This window comes from Coenobita brevimanus, chromosome 60, assembly GCF_032717465.1.
Source record: "Coenobita brevimanus isolate Jiangsu-jjx chromosome 60, ASM3271746v2, whole genome shotgun sequence".
Classification (NCBI taxonomy): domain Eukaryota; kingdom Metazoa; phylum Arthropoda; class Malacostraca; order Decapoda; family Coenobitidae; genus Coenobita; species Coenobita brevimanus.
This window is the reverse complement of record NC_137013.1, coordinates 1,502,315-1,522,764: the sequence shown is the minus strand read 5'-3', so window position 1 is coordinate 1,522,764 and position 20,450 is coordinate 1,502,315. Positions and strand designations below refer to the sequence as shown.

Here is a 20,450-nt window from a genome sequence, read left to right as displayed (position 1 = left end):
TCCTTGAGTCAAGGGAAACTACCTGATATTTGGAAAAAAGCAAATATAGTCCCCTTATTCAAGAAAGGAAATAGACAAAATCCTCTCAACTACCGACCAGTATCACTGACCAGTGTTGTAAGCAAGGTATTAGAAAAACTTATAAGAAAAGCTTGGGTAAATCATCTAGAACACAGTATGATAACAGAAAGACAGTTTGGCTTCAGAAAAGGAAAATCATGTGTTACTTATCTGTTGAGCTACTATGACGGAGTAACAAACACAATACAGGAAAGGGAAGGATGGGTGGACAGTATCTATTTAGATTTCAAGAAAGCTTTTGACACAGTACCACACCAAAGACTTTTATGGAAGCTGTACCATCAAGGAGGAATTCGAGGCAAACTGTTTTGTTGGATGCAAGACTTTCTCATAAAAAGAGAAATGAGGACAGTACTAAGAGGAAACTACTCATCATGGAAAGAAGTGACTAGTGGAGTACCACAGGGTTCGGTGCTGGCACCAATCATGTTTCTAGTGTACATAAATGATATAAACAGTAACACTGGAAATGAGAGCTATCTGAATATGTTTGCAGATGATGCAAAAATACAAAGGAGAATTACTAGCACAGACTCTTGTAGGGAGCTACAAGAAGAATTAAATAAACTTCATGAATGGAGTAGTACATGGCAAATGGAATTCAATGTGGACAAGTGTCATGTAATCAAGTTTGGTAAAAGTGGAAAAAGACCTGATTGGGATTATAAGTTAGGAAATAAAACCCTATACACATCAGAAAGAGAGAAAGACCTAGGTGTGATTATCAATAACAGACTATCTCCGGCTGACCACATCAGCGAGAAGGTACGGAACATGTATACACTGCTTGCAAATATGAGAATAGCATTCACATACATAAATGAAGACATGCTAAGAAGGATAATAACATCATTCATTAGACCAACCCTGGAATATGCATCAACAGTCTGGAGTCCTCATCTCAAAAAGCATATAGACAAGATTGAAAAAGTTCAAAGGGCCGCTACAATATGGATACCAAGCTTAAGGGACCTAAGCTACGAAGAAAGACTAAATAAACTGAATCTACCAACACTACAGGAGAGAAGGAAAAGAGGTGACATGATAATGCTATATAAGTGCATATCAGGAAAGGAGAAAATAGACATAAATGATTACTTAACATATGGAGAAGCATCAGCAAGAGGACACTGCAAAAAACTGCATAAGAAGAGAGGTGATAAAGACGTAAGGAAATTCAGTTTCCCAAACAGAGCAATTGATCAATGGAATGCACTACCGAATGAAATAGTGTGTGCCAAAACAATTCACAAATTTAAGGATATGTACGATAAATATGGTCTAAGACACGGGACAATACGAGCTTGACTCATTCCTGTAAAGATACAATTAGGTAAGAACAATTAGGTAAGAACATAATATTTAGACAGTGACAGAGTGCAATGAATTTAGAGGTTTGAAGCTCAGGAACACGAAAGCAAGATAAGTGGTTGCGTACATAGACACAACAACCATCTTTGCCTTTGAAGTGAAAATAGAGAAAGTAGGAGGGTACAGAGAAGGTTACTCTATCTGTCGCCTCAGAAAAATAAGTCTCATGCAGTGAGGAACAGAAGATGAGATTTAGAGAAAGAGAGGTACGCTGAACAGAGAGGAAACTAGATGAAAGGCCACGAATATTTCAGAAGTAACAGAGAGAGAGAGAGAGAGAGAGAGAGAGAGAGAGAGGAGAGAGAGAATCAGATAACTGTTCAGTGCATCTCGCTTAGTTTTCACGGGAAGAGGGACAGATGGTAGGAACATTTATAATTCCTAACCCGCCCTCCACCTCCGGGACTACAAGGCAGGGGGTTTGTTCACCATTATAAACAATTTTGACTCAGGTGACGTGTGTAATGCGCGTGTGGTGTAGTGTAGATGGAAGAACATACATAGGAGAAGATGCTGGGCTACTCTTCGTTGTACTGAAACACTGAAAAAGGTCAACAAATGGGGAATCGTCAGGAGTTAGTCGTGAGGGCTGGTGAAATGCCCAGCTCTCCCTATTGCCAACTTTCCAGCCACCTTGGGAGTACTGCCCTGTCTGACTTGCGCTACAGCCTATTTCTTAATACGAGGAAGAAGGAACCAAAGGCTGAGCCCGCAAAACAGTTCCTTCCAAGAAAAAAAAAAAAAAAAACAATACAAAAGAGGGCCTAATTCAAGATCCCTGACTCACTGACATGATTTTCTCGCAATTGCATACGTTTCCTAGCTTTCTCAGACTCACATCGTCGATTCAACAGAACAAACTCTCCTAATCTTGCAATGTTTCAAGCCCAGTAATAACTTCAAGTAAGGAATTCAGTACTACATCAAGCGGTACATGTATACGAAGCCTCAAACACTGACACAGAGAAAGGAGGTTAATTCAAAGGGTCTCTATCATATAATATGGAGAAAAGTGGTCTTATTTTGTCAATCTCAAATACAGAGGTGATTCCTAGAAAGTTTCTGGTGCAGGTGAAACAAAGGGTTAGGGCTGGGATGAGGATGAGGGAGGGGGGTGGACACATACCGATGATAAATGTTCCTCCAGCTTTAAAGGGGGTGGTATACTCTGTGAAGGAACCTTGGGCATGAAGTTTCCCGTCCTGGTAGATGGTCCAGGATGCTGTAGGGAGTATGTAGGTGAAGCAGAAGGTGGCCCAGGAACGTAGGGGTGTGGACAGGTTTGAGGAAGCCCAGTGCCCCTGAAGGGTGATGTGGTACCCCTTCTCCTGGTGATCTGGGGGTGGGGGGACATCACTTTCACTTGGTTCTCACTGACAATCTTACATTGAATTCTATCTATTGTCAGACGCCTTAATCCCGTCAGGAGTGGCCACAAAACAAATCGCCCCCATGTCGCGCCATTTCACTGCCCTGCTCCCATCTCACACCCGCCTCTCTCATATACCTCTCCACTCCATTCCTCCATCTCATCCTTTGCCTCCTCCTCCCACCCCCTCTGTCTGTCTGTCTGTCTGTCTGTCTCTGTCTCTGTCTCTCTCTCTGTCTCTGTCTCTCTCTCTCGGAAGCGGTTCATCGTAGGGCTACCAAGTTAATCCCGTCCCTGAGGAATAAACCATACCTCGAGAGACTCAAGGAATTAAACCTATTCTCTCTTAGAAAACGGAGACTCAGGGGACAACTGATTGAATGTTTTAAGATGCTAAAAGGCTTCAGTAATACTGATTCAAACAAGCTATTCACAGTAATTGCCGAGACTGTAACTCGAGGAAATGGTATGAAGTTGCAAGCAAGGAGGGCTAATCTTGATACAACCAAAAACTTCTTCACTTACTCTGTTGTAAGCGAATGGAATAAACTCCCTGGGAATGTGATTGAAAGTGGTACCATAAATATGTTTAAAAAGAGACTGGACATGTATCTCGACGCAATTGGTATCGTTTAGTTAGGATGGAGTAATTATTGCATATTCGCGTCTGCATTCATGTGTCTATTAGACACAGACAATATTATAGAATATAAATAATAGATAAACATTCTATTCATCTTTTGATTAAAAAAAAAAAAAAATTGCATGCATAGAGTAAGTATGTGGCTGTATGCCCAAATTTTCCTTTTCCATATTATTCTACTTTCTGCCGATCCTATAAAATTCCTTCAGGTTTTTCATTCCTGCGAGGTATTACTTCCTCTCTTGTTTCCTGTACGGCAAATGCCGGAGGGTCTGGAGGGTGGGGGAGAGAGCCTTCTGCTGTGCTATCCTTTTCTCCTGCTCCTATGCACTATATTAGGATTAAGGCCGGACCACCGCGTAGGGACCGTAAGGTCTGTGTGGTCTGTGTATCTATGTAACTCTATGTAACTCTCTCTCTCTCTCTCTCTCTCTCTCTCACCGATCCTAAACAAACTGACCATGCATTCCACTTCATAAAACTCTCTCTCTCTCTCTCTCTCTCTCTCTCTCTCTCTCTCTCACCGATCCTAAACTCGTTGTCCCTGTCGTCTGAGATGCCGTAGGACAAGAGCGTGGACTCCTCCCGGAACCTGTTGAGCCTGACCCTGTAGCAGATGGTGAAGTTGCGTAAGGCTGGGAAGGGCGTGCTGAGGCGGGCGTGGCTGTCTGCTGAGGGCACGCCTGACTTCTGCAGCCACAGCACCCGTCGCCCTGCCACGTCTGCGCCCTCTGCATCGCCTCTTACCACGCCTCCTCAGGAAAGAATAAGTCACACACGTAAATATAATGATGGTTGGGGACTGTCCATCAACTTTTGTGGGTGTCAGTGGTTTTTGTTGTTCTTAAGCTACCCTGGTCTCTCTGGCCAAACAGACCTATCAACAGCAGGCAAGCAATCGACCCTTCATTGATATCTCGTGCAGTAAACCTGTGTTCCCTTGCAGTGCACAGCGTCTCGTCACAGAGAGGCGCGGGGAAGATTGTGGAGGTTTGGTTTGCATCTTTCCACCCAGCTAACAGGGACACCACAGTAGGCTTCACATCACCCCGCTATATAGTTACCACCCAGCGTTGTAAATGGTTTCCTTGGGTACAGGAAACCATTAGGCTTGTCACTCAGTAGAAAGTCATCTGAAGTGGAAAGAAGAGTAATAAAAAATGGTGGGAAGGATAGGATAGGGAGGGAGTTGAGGGACGTTTGTAACACGTGGTAGGGCAGCTGACTGGTTATCTCCGTGCCACCACTTGAAGGCACCTCTCTCTTCCCTCATATGTTGTCTGTGGAGGGCGTATTTAATGGGGTGGAGGGAGGGGAAGCACGAGAATGAGACCCCCTCCCCCCTTCTGTGTCCATAATCCTACACAGAGCAACAACTCCCTCTCCCTCCCTCCCCCCTCTCTCTCTCTCTCTCTCTCTCTCTCTCTCTCTCTCTCTCTCCATTTGTTCTGTGGGCTGTATTCTACGAGACATAATGCACCGTAGCACCCCTTCTTCCGTGATTTATTTTGAATGTCATACACAAACATTTTCTTGCTTGCTATTTCTATCTATCTATATACCTAGGCTGCTTCCCCCAAGGAAAGGGAGGTAGCCGAGACAGGACGACACACTCCCCATTTACTCATCCATTCAAACACATTCATTCGCATCTTAGTCCCAAAGGGGAGAACGGACAGATCCTCACCGCACCACACCGCACAAGGGTCAACTGCGCAATGCAATCAGTGACATCCGCAGCAGGGCCCGACAGCAGAGCTGGTTTACCCCTGCCATATCATAACAGACTCATCCCCTTACCCGCACCTGACCTGATTAGCTGATCAGACCAAATGCGGGAGAACATCCCCTCAGGGCTGCGTCATCACTTATTCATTCACAATTTCTCTCCATTTATTTCTGTAACGCACAGCCACTCTTCCTTGCTCAACAGACATCCCTCTCGCATCCAGCGCTCTCTTCACACTGTCCATCCATCCTATTCGTGGTCTTCCTCTCAGCCTTACACCTCTCACATCAGATCTAGTTATCTTTTTCACCAATCTCTCATTATCTATTCTCTCCATATGACCAAACCATCGCAACACTATTTTATTTATGTTGCTTAAATATCGACATACTTTCGATCAGTAACACAAAAGACGCCAACAAAATACAATTAGCAGAGTAAACAGCTACGGAAGAGGCGTTACGAAATATCTGAAGCCACTGAAAATACCGTGGGACTTGGCTAACCCGCCTAGAATATTACTAACGGCATCACACACTGACAACAGAACCGTTACCAGAAGCATCCCTTCGCTTCTGTTGTGATTTAAAAGAACGCTGCACGCAAGGACGCCGTTCATCAGCACTAATCCGTATTCTCGTCGGTGAAAATCCTAACTGGTTTATTTCTGCATGTAACTCGTTGATACTTTCCAGTACGTTACTTGTGGAATCAATGGCGGTTTTATAAAGACGAATAGTATGAATGTTGAGATGTAATATTCAAGTCTAAGATAAATTGCTAAGGATGAAATTACACAGTTGGAGCCAGTATTCGTGAGACTATTAGGAGGCTTTCTAGCACCTTTTTCTTAGCGATTTTGCAAATCACAGCTTATGGTTCTTTTGCATGTTATTACCTCCGCCAGCGAAATTGGAGGAGGTTATGTATTCACCTATGCCTCTTTGTTTGTCCAGACGATATCTCCTAAAGTTCTCAATGGATTTCAATGATTTTTTTTTGGGGAAGGGTGGGCCATGGGCCAAAGAAGAAGTTATTATATTTTGGGGCTGATCCGGATCCGGATCCTACCTCCACGGTTCCAGATCCGGGCCCTTTTTAATGGCAATGGCATTGGCGGCGATATACTCTCTCTGAGCGCTTTCTAGTTTACATTGTATCTCTTTTATATGGACACAGATTGCCTTAAAATATCATGCAAGAACTTACTAGCATACCATAGAAAAAACATAGGCAATGACTCTGTTGCAAATCTCCACCTGACCAAGCACATACCCTCCACCTCCTTGCATACCTAACCAAGCGCATAACGGCCCCCCAATCTTTTTTTAAGGTGGGCATATGGAGAACGCTCTGAGGACACATTACCTGGGCTCTTCAGATTTCTTGCACAGGTTGCATTGAAAGCTCTGGATTTTTTTTTTTTTTTTTACTTTTCCAATATTTAAAAAAATTACACACACACACACACACACACACACACACACACACACACACAGTGAAGACTACCTCTATGTAAGATAAATACTGTATTAAGAAGCAGTGTATTCTGATAGTTTGGTGGCTCTCATTGTACCGGTGCGTTAAGATGAGTCACAGTTCCGTCTTAAGGTGATGAGTTTTTTTTTTTTTCTTATCACCAATACGATAACGTCAGTGTTCCTTTTATGATTCTGATGTACTGCATGTTGATTTTGAAAGTATGAATACAAGGGAGTATAAAGGTATGATGATCTAAACAATGATATATCGCTGAGGTGCTGCTAAACATGGACGCGCTCATGAAGTGGCACCGAGATATACAAACGTCCCTGATCTCACTCCCTCTTGCCCCCAAACAAACGTTCCCTCTTCCCTCCAAAGAAACGTTTCCTCTTCCCCCCATAACGATGATGGTAGACTGCAGGAGGAGGGCAGCTGCAGCCTACAGTCCACCGGGTTCACGTACAAGTTCACTAGACCTTGCCTGGGACCACGACAAGAAATTGGCTACGAAATCTCCATGCCAACGTGATTGCGTCTCCGTAAATCAGTCACTGGTTTAGGTTGCAGAAAGAGATGTGGGAGTCTCTAGGTATGAACAGTAAGTGAAAATTGAGCTAAAAAAAAAAATGCAACAGATACCAGTTAATAAGAAGGCGATGAGTGTAAGCAGACAATAACACTCCCCCATCACTGCTACAGGCACACTGGCTGGTTGGCTGGAGTGAAGGACTGGAGGCGTCTCTTGTGGTATTTTTTCTTCTTCTTCTTCTTCTTCTTTGTGGTGGCTCTGAACCTGTGTAAACAAAGGCCTGTCTCAGCTGTGAAGTGAGAGAAAATTGACATAACCCAAACTGTATTACTTCTGAGAGAGAGAGAGAGAGACAGACAGACAGACAGACAGACAGACAGAATAGGGACCTTAATCTCGGTTGGTATGGTCAGGGAACCAAATCAACTTCCCAGTTTTGTCTACCTATCTCTCTACCTATCTATCTACTGCCAGACGCCTTAATCCCGATAGGGGTGGCCACAAACAAATCGCCTCTAAGTCGCCCTGTCCCCCACCATTTCACTGCCCTGCTCCCAGCTCACACCCCCTCCCTCATATACCTCTCCACTCCATCCCTCCACCTCATCCTTGGCCTTCCCCTCCCTCTCCCCCTTTCCACCTCACTCATACACTCTCCTCGTCAGTCTCTCACTCCTCATCCTCTCCACATGGCCAAACCTCCTCAATGTGTTTCTCCTAATGCTTCCTATCACATCCACATCCACACCACAACGCTCCTTTATATCCTCATTCGTCAGCCTGTCTCTCCATGTGACTCCACAGGCTCCTCTCAAGTAACTCATTTCCACTGCTCTCACTCTTGACTTGTGTCCTTCCAACAACGTCCAAGCTTCATTTCCATACGTTAGAGTTGGTATCACAATACTGTCATGTAGTAACTTTTTCACTTCCATGCTCACTTCCCTGTTTCTTATCACTGCTTTCAAGGAACCAGCAACCTTTCTTCTCTGCTGTACCCTTCCAGGCACTTCACCCTCCAAACTTCCATCCTTACTCATCACACTACCCAAGTACTTAAACGTACTCACATTTTCCATTTCCTCCTCATCCAGTCTTACTGTACATTCAGTGACTTCACTTTTTTCGAAAACCATAACTTTACTCTTCCCTACATTCACCTTTAGAGTAAGTTTCTTACATACTCTCCCAAACTCATCCACCAAATCAAAGGTGGAGGAACAATATACGGGTGGGCGGAAAGAAGTGGTTAGGAATGGGTGAAGTGGGCGAGGATGGTGGTAGGTGGTGGGGCAGGGTGGTAAATGGGCATTGTGTGAGAAGCGGCAGTAACGGTGGCTACACATTCCTACTAAACGTTCGTGAGTGAGAAAAGGTGTTGGTGGATAGAGGAGTGCATGGGCAGGAAGGGCAGGGATGGTGGCGGGTGATGTGGAAATGGGGGCTGTAGCTTGGTAAGTATGGACCAAGGATAAGAACAAACAGATAATCACAACGAGAGCAAAATGACCCGAAGCCACAACACCCCTCCCTCTCCGGCTGATTTGAGGTCAAAGTCACTTAGGGTGAAAGGAAATAGGGTTAAATGAAGTTTTATGACTGTTACCAAAAGAAATGGCAGTTTCTGAGATTTAAAACTTTAAAATTTTATCGACCTTTAGTTTGTCCCTTCAAGGTCATTCAAGGTCAAATCTTATGATGCCAACAGAATCCCCATATATGACTTCCTATTAGTGATAAATAGTAACCACGTGCCTATCTCTCACCGTTTGGCTGATGTAAGCAGTCAAAATGTGTGACCCTGACTTTGACCTTTCAAGGTCACCCAAGGTCAAATGTAATGGCACCAATCGAATCCCCATATATGACTTCCTATTAGTGATTAGGAGTAACCACGTGTCTATCTCTCACCGTTTCCCTCCTTTGACACTGAAAAATTTGCTCCCTATATCACTGGGACCCAAATTTGGGCCCCCCATTCCCACCCTCACCCCTGGTGGATTTTCACCTGAATCAAATAACTTCTTCGTTTCCACATTACCAACACCTGTGCAAAATTTGAAGGTGATCCGTTCACTGGTTTAAGAGATAATCGATGCACTTACCCACAAATAAATAAATAAATAAACGAGTGAACAACAACAACAACAACAACAACAGCAAATTAAGCAAGTCACTGCTATTATATAGCTGGTACGGTGGTGATGGGAGTGGTGACGGTATAGTGGTGATGATGGTTCAGTAAGTGGACTCTGATATGAGGCAGTCTTGCAACCCTAACCCAGCCCTAGAGTCCAGAGGCAAGTATAAGTTTTTGGGACCATAAAAGATACTTAAAATACTGAAGACAGACAAGTTGACAAAAACAGAAGCGAAAGAGAGATTATTTCGAGTTTAATTTCAAATCTCACCCTATACTGACGCTTGTATGTCTCTTTTTCTGAGCACCTTATGGCTTAAAATACTGAAGGGAGACAGTTACCAAAAACAGAAGCGAAAGAAGGAGATTATTTTGAGTTTAATTTCAAATCTCACCTTATACTGGCGCTTCTGTCTCTTTTTCTGAGCACTTTATGAAGCTACGTACGACACCCAACACTTACCCTCACGATAGCACCCTCCATAACACCACAAACAGGCTCAAAATAGCCCCAGCCAAATTTACAGTGACCCTTCTCACAAACTGGACAGCAGAACACAGTCACATCCCACACCTCACCATAAACAACACTCCCCTACCACACACACACACACACACACACACAAAACCCTTGGTGTAACATACAATACATCAATGTCATTTAAACAACACATCACAAACATTAAAAATAAAATAACACCAAGACTCAATGCTTTGAGGTCACTTGCCCATACAACATTCGGACACAACAAAGAAACCACAACCACAGTATACAAACAATACATACGTTCAGTGATGAATTAAGCAAGCCCTGCCTGGACTTCTAACCTCACCAAAACACACTACAACACTCTACAGACCATACAAAACAAGGCCCTAAAAATAATCACAGGCTGCACAGCTACTACACCCACAGACCACCTACATCAAGAAACCAAAGTCCTCAAAGTCAAGGATCACCTAGACATGAGAGGCACCCAGTTTCTTGCTGCAGCCTCCACAAACCCACAACATCCACTACAGTACATGGCAGCACATTCACACACACCAAGGAACATCAAAACAACACCCAGTACACGATACTGTACACAAATACTGTCATCTCTCCCCCCTCGCCCACCTCAGACCAGCTTCCAGAAGCATATCCACACTCAGATCACTCGCCGCTCCATTCAGTCACTTAAAGACAACACACAGCTGCATGCACGGCCTCCTAACATCCACCCTTCTGAATCCTATCATCCTTGTCAGGACAGGGTCCACCTGGCCAGGCTGAGATGTGGTCACCATCCAGCCCTCTTAAGCTACCAGAAGAGGCTGGATGACTCCGTCGCTGATGCCTGTCCAGGATGCAACACAGCACCCCATGCTATTCAGTACATTATGGAAGACTGCATTGCACACAATCACCTACGCCAACAACACAACATTCACTCTTTGAGAGCTCTGTGGGAAAGCCCGGCCTCGGCCATGGCCTTCCTAAGGGGCTCGGGGCTGTTCGGCCAGACTGCCTAGGGAACTACTACTACTACTTCTACTACTACTACTACACCTCTCTGCAGTCCTTCACACTGCAGTTTTACGTATTACAACACCCTAAACTTGACTGCCATGAGGGGATAATCATCAGGTGAACCTCTCATTGATTAGGAGGCAATGCAAGGCCAGTCATATTATCCGTGTATATATCATTCCGTCTGTCCACCTTCCTTTGAGTAACGGTGATATGCTGAGAATTCAAATCAGGAAGGGGAAGGCAAGGCTCTATTTTTCATAATAATTTCTGACGTGACGAAGACAGAATGTGACTGGTCTCTTTGTATCAAGGCTAACTGTATTTTGTAACGTGAGGTGCAAATTTATCGAACCTAGGAGGACAGAGGTTCCATATATGTCCGTCAAATGTTAGGGGCTACTCTTCCTCTGCGATTAAAATCTGAAGAACACAATATAATACACAAATAAACCATCTCCGTTATCTCACTATTGCCATTGTACCACGAAGCTTGGATAAATATAAGTGGTAGTTTTAACAGTAGTGGTGTAAGTAGCTGGTATGACACTATTTATTGCCAGACGCCTCAATCCCGTAAGGGGTGGCCACAAACAAATCGCCTTCACGTTGCCCTGTCCAATGCCACTTCACTGCCTTGCTCCCAGCTCACGGTCCCCTCTCTCATATACCTCTCCACTCCATCCCTCCATCTCATCCTCGGCCTCCCCCTCCTTCTGCCCCCCTCCACCTGATTATAGCATACACTCTCCTCGTCAGACACACGAAGTCATATTTTTAGTCGTTTCGGAGATTTCGTGACACCATTATCTCGGCGATTTATTTTATACATAACTCATTCATAATCGTCTTGTATGTTATGAATGTAAACTTCGTCAGTATTAAACAGATGCAAGAGAAAGTAAGGAATAAGATGGAAAATAAATCGCTAAGGAAGAGACATTACGCGGAATCTTATGTCACCCTTTATATTCTCGTTGGCTTATGGACCTCTCGTAACATCTTTTCTTTAGCGATTAATTTTGTATATTGTGTCTTAATATCATCTTGTACGTTATTGATGCAATATTTAAATGAATATAATTAACACATAAGTGAATATTAAAGTAGGAATATGCAAAATAAATCGCTTAAGAAGTGCTAAGATTTTTTTTTTTTTTTTTGTTAGCGAGAAAGCGACTCAGTGGTACTGCTTTATTATGGGGCGGGTTTGTAAGTGGCTAGATATACCTAACACCTTCTCCTTGGCGAGTTATTCTGCGCATTACACCCCAGTATCCTTTTGTGTGTTATTGATGCAAACTATGACCATAATAACATGCCATAAATAACGTCCAGGAATATGTTAGGGTGGAAAAAAATGAATCGCAGAGGAGGAGTTGCTACGATCGAAGCCTCTCATGCCACACACACAAAAAAGAAGGTAATAGTAGTAGCAGTAGTAGTAGTTGTATCCCAAGGGTGTAATGTGTAAAATGAATCGCAGAGGAGGAGTTGCTACGATCGAAGCCTGTAATGCCACTTGGTAGTAGTTGCAGTAGTAGTTGTAGCCCCAGGTTTATTTGTAACGTCAACTCAGAGGTCTGCAGGCTGAAAATATTACCTTCTTCCTGCACTCCACCGTCCTCTTTTGAGGCAATTCTGTTATACCGGAGTACCCACTGATGTTTAGTAATGTCCAGCTTAATCCTGCATCATCCTTGAACATGCTTGGGGTTTCATTTACTCAGAACTTATCTTGGAAAGATCATATTACATCTCCTGTAAAATCTGCTTCCAAGAAATTAGGTGTGCTAAGCCGACTCCGTACCTTCTTTACCCCTGCACAGTTATTACTCTACTGTATACAGGGGTTTTATCCGCCCCTGTTTAGAGTGCAACACTCATGTGTGGGGAGGCTCTCCACATACAGCTCTTCTCAATAGGGTGGAGTCAAAAACTTTCCACCTCATCAACTCTCCTTCTCTTACTGGCTCCCTTCAACCTCTGTCTCTTCGCCGCACTGTTGCATCTTTATCTCTTTTCTGTCGCTTCTTCAATGGTTGCTGCTCTTCTGAACTGTCTGCTTGCATCCCTCCGCCTCTACGACGGGCACGTAACACCCGTCTAGCAGCAAATTCTCATCCTTTTTCTGTCCAGCTCTCTAATGCAAGAGTTAACCGTTACTCCCAGTCTTTTATTTATGCAACAGGTCAACTCTGGAACTGTCTCTGTCTCTATTTCCTACTTCCTATGATCTCCAGTCTTTCAAACGCAGTGTGTCCAGGCACCACGAAATGAACGGATCTTGAATTTGGCTCTCTTCTGATTTTTTTTTTTTCCTTGGAAGGAACGGTTAGCGGGCTCCTGGCCTTTGGTTCTTTCTTCCTTGCATTAAAAAAAAAAAAGGGTAATGGAGCGGCATGGTTATATCGCTGCCACCACATGAAGACGTCTTCCAACAGCACTATGGCACCTAGACCTGTCTTTCCGTTGGTTAAGGAAGCTCCCTAACACCTCTTCTTTAGCTATTTATTTTTGGCTATGGGTGGATTATCCTAATGTACGTATTGTAAGATCGGATCGATTTAAGCAACACAAGATAGGAAGGTGTAATAAACAAACTAAATCGCTTAGGAAAAGGTGTTATGGAGCAGTAACACAGAAGATAGCGAGGTGTAATAAACAAACTAAATCGCTTAGGAGAAGGTGTTAGGGAGTAGTAACACAGAAGATAGCGAGGTGTAATAAACGAACTAAATCGCTTAGGAGAAGGTGTTAGGGAGCATGCTTACCCTGAAAACGTCTGCTATTGAGTTGAAAAAGTACATCTGTATTTCCTTTGTTGACTTACACAATATATCAGCGTGGGAGTGGCGTGGGTGGTGATGGTGGTGATGAGAGTGATGCTGGTGACGATGATGAGGGTGATGGTGATGAATGGTGATGATAGTAATGAGAGTGATGATGGTGACGATGATGAAGGTGATGATAGTAATGAAAGTGATGATGGTGACAATGAGGGTGATGATGAATGGTGATGATAGTAATGATAGTGATGATGGTGACAATGAGGGTGATGATAGTAATGATGATAGTGATGGTGGTGACGATGATGGTGGTGATGGTGATGATAGTAATGATGATAGTGATGATGGTGACAATGATGGTGATGATGATGATGATGATGATGGCCGTAATAATGATGACAGTGATGGTCATGAGAGTGAGGGTAAGAATGATGATGGTGAGAGTAATGATATTGATGATGATGGTGATAATAATGGTGATGGTGATAACGGTGATAAAGGAGCCTGCTAATAATGATGATGATAATGATGGTGATAATAGAGTGTTTATAATGCGGGCTGAGAGTAGTGAAGTAAGAGAAGAGTTATTGATGAAGGCGTCTGTCTAAAATCGTCTATAATCCAGTGTGGCAATGGCATTACTACACGTGAACCGTCTGTGTCTCCTGTGCTGTGTCTTTTCTCACTCACTCTCTCTCTCTCTCTCTCTCTCTCTCTTTTACTGTCCCTCTCTCTCTTTTACTCTCTCTCTCTCTCTCTCTGGGTAGCTGAGAATAGAATGAATCAAAATCATTACAAGGTGGGTGTGTACATGGGGGGCGGTGGTATAACTGGAAACCTACTTGACTCACAACCAAGAGCTCCCGGGTTCGATCCTGGGGTTTATCGTGGTATTTTAACCCTCCAGCTCTCTAACCCTTGCCTTTCCGCACCTACAACTAAAATAGGAACCTGGATCGTAAATTCGACGGTTGCTTGTCACACTCAAAAGTTACGCTGAAACCAAGGGAAGGGGTTGGAGAGAGAGAGAGAGAGAGAGAGAGAGAGAGAGAGAGAGAGAGAGAGAGAGCAAGAGAGAGAGAGAGAGAGAGAGAGCAAGAGAGAGAGAGAGAGAGAGAGAGAGAGAGAGAGAGAGAGAGAGAGAAATAATGCTGAAAAAGATGCTGTAGTGCTTTCATTGTCCAGTAAAGAGAGAGAGAGAGAGAGAGAGCGAGAGAGAGAATAGTGCTGAAGGTGCTGTAGTGCTTAAGACAAAAGGTCGCCAACCCCTGTCAGCTCACTTGATGGCCAGGCGTTCTCAGACTGGAGGGATGATATGACTAGTAACCAAGGAGATTCATTTCTACCTCATAACTAAGACTCAGTATTCAAATTGATGGAGTAACCCAGTTCCTTCAGGTGATGGGGATGAGAAAAAATGGTGGTGGTGGTGGTGTTGGTGGTGGTGATAGTATGAACAAAGAGCAGCACAGTGAAGCTCTCGTGTGGTGGATGGTGGGACAGGGCGGGGGTAATACACCCTGTGAAGACGAGAGGTGTCGACTAGCTGGTGTGCGTGTGGCAAAATTTTAATTCAATAAAGTTCTTGAAGCCGAAAAATAACTATCTCAAGATCGGAACAATAATATACGTGCAGTAATTCTATGCAGTGAATGCAGACGATTTTAGTAAGGCTGGGAGAGAGTCATAGGAATCGGGGTTATTACTGTTACCATTTACCCTCATGGTGGAGACAATTTCGTTATTCTGCTCCAGCTTACGCCAATCGATTTTATTCAGCTGATTAATTATAGGAGCCCGACTGCGTTACTAACAAGAACAGAGTAAACATTTGCCGCTCTGTGTCTGGCGCCTAGCATTTGACGCGAGGAGAAACTAGAATATAATGAAAATATATATATATATATATATATATATATATATATATATATATATATATATATATATATATATATATTTAAAAAATAAAGGGAAAAAAGCTCAGAAATAAACTGGAACAATTGCAATGTTGGAAAAATTTGCTAAACTAAACACTGATGAAACGACTGGAACAAAAGAAGTTGAGAGAAAGTGGTCTTGGTTTTAAGAGACATTCAAAGTAATACAGACGAAAGCAAAGGGCATTAATTTGATCTTTGTTCCGTATATCAGGAAAAAAAAAATAGGAACATGACTATAAATATCAACAATTAACTCTTATAAACACAGTCTGACGAGTTGCTTTCTACCGTATAATCTGGCAAACGCGAGACGATTTTACTCATCACTGGGAGACCTGCAGTCCCGCAGTACAAGTCTATATGTTTCCAATGGTTGGGGGGATACACCACAGACACAAAGCCAGCAAGAAGACGGGGTGTGTGTGCTGGGCGGTCCCTAGGCCCTGTCTTCCCCTTTACTAATTTTAAGTTAGCCCACATCTCACTGACCGGGCCAATGTATAGCCCGGCCTTCCCTGCAGGTGAAGGGAATCTTTGAATGAACGAACGAATGGTTGGGACCGGGCTAATGTATGGCCCGGCCTTCACTACAGGTGAAGGATATCTTGAACGAATGGTTGGAGTCCGTCAGATTTTTATTTTTACCAACGATGTCGATATTTGACCCTATTATTATTATGTTATTGTTGTTGTCTTAAAATCTTCAGTATGTTAATTCCTTCCCACAATCTTTAGATTTGACTGAGGCCTGTCAGAGATATTTTGCATGGTTATCGAAATCATGATCTTGGCAGGAACATAGAAAACGGGGCCTGGATTCACAGAAAAACTTAAGATAACTCCCTCTCGTGACTATGATTTATTTTTCTACAGGAAAGGCAAGCAGCAGAATCTTTCCATGTCTCTTCTTCATCTGAATACATTATTGTGAACTCTTTTCTGTTTCTACAAGATGGGCAAAGAAGGAATGCAGAAACTTCCGATATCTTTGCTTCCTCCTGCAAAAACAATGTTAGTTACGACGGGAATGGATCGTAGATAAGTCAATTTCACCCCAGAAGCTGACTAAAGGTTTGCACAGAGAGACAGACCTTGTGAAGTAGGGCAGAGTGAGGCGAGGACAGGTGGGTGAGGGACGAAGGCGTGGCTGTGCTGAGTGTGGCTGAATTGTCGTCGGAGGGTTGGCATAAATCTCTCTATGTATATTTGCACACGCAGACGCATTTAGGGACTTGCTTCTTGCACGCACACGCACTTACATACCCCTTCCCTCCTCTCTCCCCCCCCCTCTCTCTCTCTCTCTCACACACACAGATGCAATACGACATTCCACTCGGCACCTCTCCCTTAACAGCTTATATCCGTCTTGTATTTCTCTGTAAAATTCAAGCTGGTATATAAACTGACTTAAGCAATTTACAAGGAAGTATTCAGGTACAATAAGCTAAATAAATCGCCAAGGAAAAAGTGCTAGGAGGGGTAACAAGCACAAGAGAATATTGGCCCAGTAGTTTGAGTTCGTATCCTCTCTTGTCAGCATTCAGGATCTTACGGCTTACTCTCATCTCGGCAAAATTGTCTGAAGTTACTGAATTCATATACTAAAGTTGTCTTGACCATGAGAGGGTTAATCTTGACATATTAACACTCTCAGGCTCCTATGACTTAATCTAAGGTTAATACAGTCATCTAACATTAACTGTAATAAAGAACCGAAAATACTCTAAGTGCGTTATCGCTAGAGGTGAAAGCCAAAATCAAATATGGTACAAATTTTGAGTTCAGGATATTATAGCAAAACAATAAAATAAAATAAATCTGATCGTCTGACTATATAATTGGCTTCATGATTCGGCTTAGACTACAAAAAAAAAAAATATTTCTCACCACAATGGGTGTTTTTATATGGCGGGTCTTGTTGTAGATCAATAAAGTCAGCTTTCAAAAATTTAAATCCTTAAACACTTCCCTGTCCCAGCCAAGACTCGAACCCACGTCCATTAGGATAGTAGACCACCTCCCTACCTCATCCGAGTCGGGTAAAAAAATTTCATATATATTGTATGAGAGTCCAAAAAGTTTTCGATTTTACTGCAGATCGCTCAAAGGTCAAGGTCACAGGTCAAGGTCAGTATTGAGGCAGGGTGACACTATGCTCTCGGAACACCCTCGTCAGTACCTGTATGTGGTGCGATAATAAATTCTTCTACAATGAAAGAAAAGGATTCGGGAGCCGAATGCTAATCGCCCGCCAGACTATGCTGTTGGCCAAGTCCAAGATTTTGGCCATATCTTGATACCCTGAAGGCTTCGTGTTGATAGCTCAAGCCGTTCATGAGATATAATGGTGCTAAAGGCGGGCGATAAAAACTAGTTGACCTTTGGCAGCCATTTTTGTGACCTTGACCTTGATCCCGAGTGCCCATTTTCGAACTCGACCGAGATTTTGTCCATATCTTGATACCCTGAAGGTTTCGTGTTGATAGCTCAAGCCGTTCATGAGATATAATGGGAACACACACACACACACACACACACACAGAGGCAGGCAAACGCATTATCGCTCCCCATTCTAAAGGTGGGCGATAATTATGATGTTTATTCAGTACAAAACGCTACGACAAAAGACATGGCTGACACAACGAGTAATAAGGTGTTAATCGATAAAGAAGGATTATTTGAAAGCCTTTTGAGCAGACCAGACTATGTGGCTGTCTGCTGCTGATTTAGGAATAATTCTCACACTTTTTTCCTAAGCTGGAGGAGTAGAGGAACAGGGAGAGGCCGAGGATGAGGTGGAGGGATGGGATGAAGAGGTAGATGGATAAATGAGGTGTGAGCTGGAGAGAGGGCAGTGGAATGACAGGAAGGTGACACGTGGAGGGAATCTGTACTGGATTAAGGCGTCTGGTGATTAATAGAGTGATATTTTCTTCTATATCACCTATTCGTTATTAATCCCTTCGCTCTCATGACGCACTGCAGTTTAGTCTCGTAAAATTCAAACGATTAATTAAACTTTGGGTTTCTTCTCGAGAGGGAGAGTTTAGATAAAGGATTCAGTAACCCCTTGAATGAAAATCACCTTTCCTAATTCCAAAAAAAGTATCTGGTAAAAGCAAAAATAAAATATAAAAAAGGTCATTGGATTCAGGGGTCAATACGGACGAAGATTGAAAAAAAAAGGGAGAAAGAAAATAGAAAAGAAGAAAACGAAAAGAAAATGGGAAAAATATTCAAGGTAATTTTTCCGTGCCTCATGCGGAAATAAACCAGCGAGGAACAGGTGCTAAGGAGCCTTCTTAACCCCATCAGTACGAGACGTTTTAAAATTTGGTCTTGATGCCGCTACACGAATTTCGATTTTGGATTTTTTATTTCCATTTCGGGGTAGATCTTGGTTCGTGTTTTCACTGGTTAAAGTGTCTCCCTAGCAAATCTTCCCCAGCGATTTATTTTTGGATACGGCTGGTTAATATAATTTCTTCCCACAAAAGAAAAACTTTGACTATGCATAGGCTGCCTTCTTTCGTGTGAGGCTGATAATGTGAGTCTTACCCTGCCTAAAACCTGGTTCGGCTGGAGCTTTATCAGTGTACAGCATTTCATATTCCTAGTAAAAAAAAAAAAAAAAAAAAAAAAACTTTAGGGGGTTCCATTGTGCCCAAAACCTGCTCTAGAGGAACATTTACCTCTTTGCAAAATTTTGTGTTCTTAGGTATAATAATAATAAAAATAATAATAATAATTTGGACATCCACCTCTGCGGGGTTGCCTGAAATTCAATGAGTCAGTTACGAGTCACTGGGTCTCCTTGGTTACTAGTCAAATCGAACCACTAGTCTGGCTACCTTAGGCCATAAACTGATCGGAAAAGGGTTAGGGATCATCGTCAGGTTAGGACAAACGCGTTATAGCAACAACTAGATTATTAATAACAACAGTGCTAACAGTCACAGTCAATGCACAAATAATTTCTTGATTAATGCAAGCAAAATGCAGATGAATTACCGCTCGCTGGTGCAGTGGTAACGCTCTCGCTTGCCAACTGGTGGACGGGAGTTCGCTCCTCGCTCAGGTTGCGAAAAGTTTCACTGACGAAGTGGGTGGTTACTGTCCCCTTTGAGCAAGGGGACGGGTGTGTGCGTGTGTGAAGGTCACAGCCTTGCCCTTAGATCGGGCTATATGAGCTCTCAGCTCCCTTCCGGGAGGGTAAAAAGCTGACGATCACGACCATCAAGTGATCCTGACCGACCCGGAGTTCTTTTTCTTACGTCCATATTTTAAAAAGAGTACTCCAAGGTGTAAACAAACCCGTATGATATTTGATGGTCATTTATGGAACACCTGTTATTGTTAAGATGTGCTCAGTATGGCTCTCACATCACTAAGTGCAGTAGTGTATTCTTTAACATTATAACTAGGCGACCAAAATGTCTCCCGGTGATGGAAAACTCGCCCAGTAAGAAAATTTGGTATCATTTTACAAGTTGCCGATATGCGGTATACTACTATCATACACGCATAGTATGATACCTAACTCCAAGCATTTGGCTGCAGCACGTTAGGTTAGGTTAGGTTAGGTTAGGTCCAGAAAAATGTACTTCACAACCTGGGGGGTGTATTGGCAACTTTTAAAAATTTACCGAAAATTTTTAGGCTAGTGAACGACAAGATATTCATTCAAAAACTCCTTCCTGGATGCAATGGCTCATCTTGTCTATGTACACTGTGCAGGGAGTAGTGGCTAATACCTGGGGACTACGCTGAAGGTCTCCCAAAGGGTACCACTTGGCCCATATCAAGCAATAATACACTAATATAAAGGTCAATAGATTAAGGGATCTTTTCCAGTTAGGTT

General features: G+C 43.1%; 1 protein-coding gene across 1 annotated transcript in view; it reads right to left on the bottom strand.

The window, feature by feature from the left end:
- The window catches only part of LOC145403088 (uncharacterized), an 89,690-nt gene that overhangs the window by 60,627 nt on the left and 8,613 nt on the right, over positions 1-20,450 (bottom strand). The window contains exons 2-3 of the mRNA XM_080274920.1: positions 3,989-4,216; positions 2,579-2,788 (exon numbers count right to left, since the gene is read on the bottom strand). Coding sequence (XP_080131046.1) covers positions 2,579-2,788; positions 3,989-4,216 — 438 coding nt within the window. The remainder of the gene's footprint in view (positions 1-2,578; positions 2,789-3,988; positions 4,217-20,450) is intronic.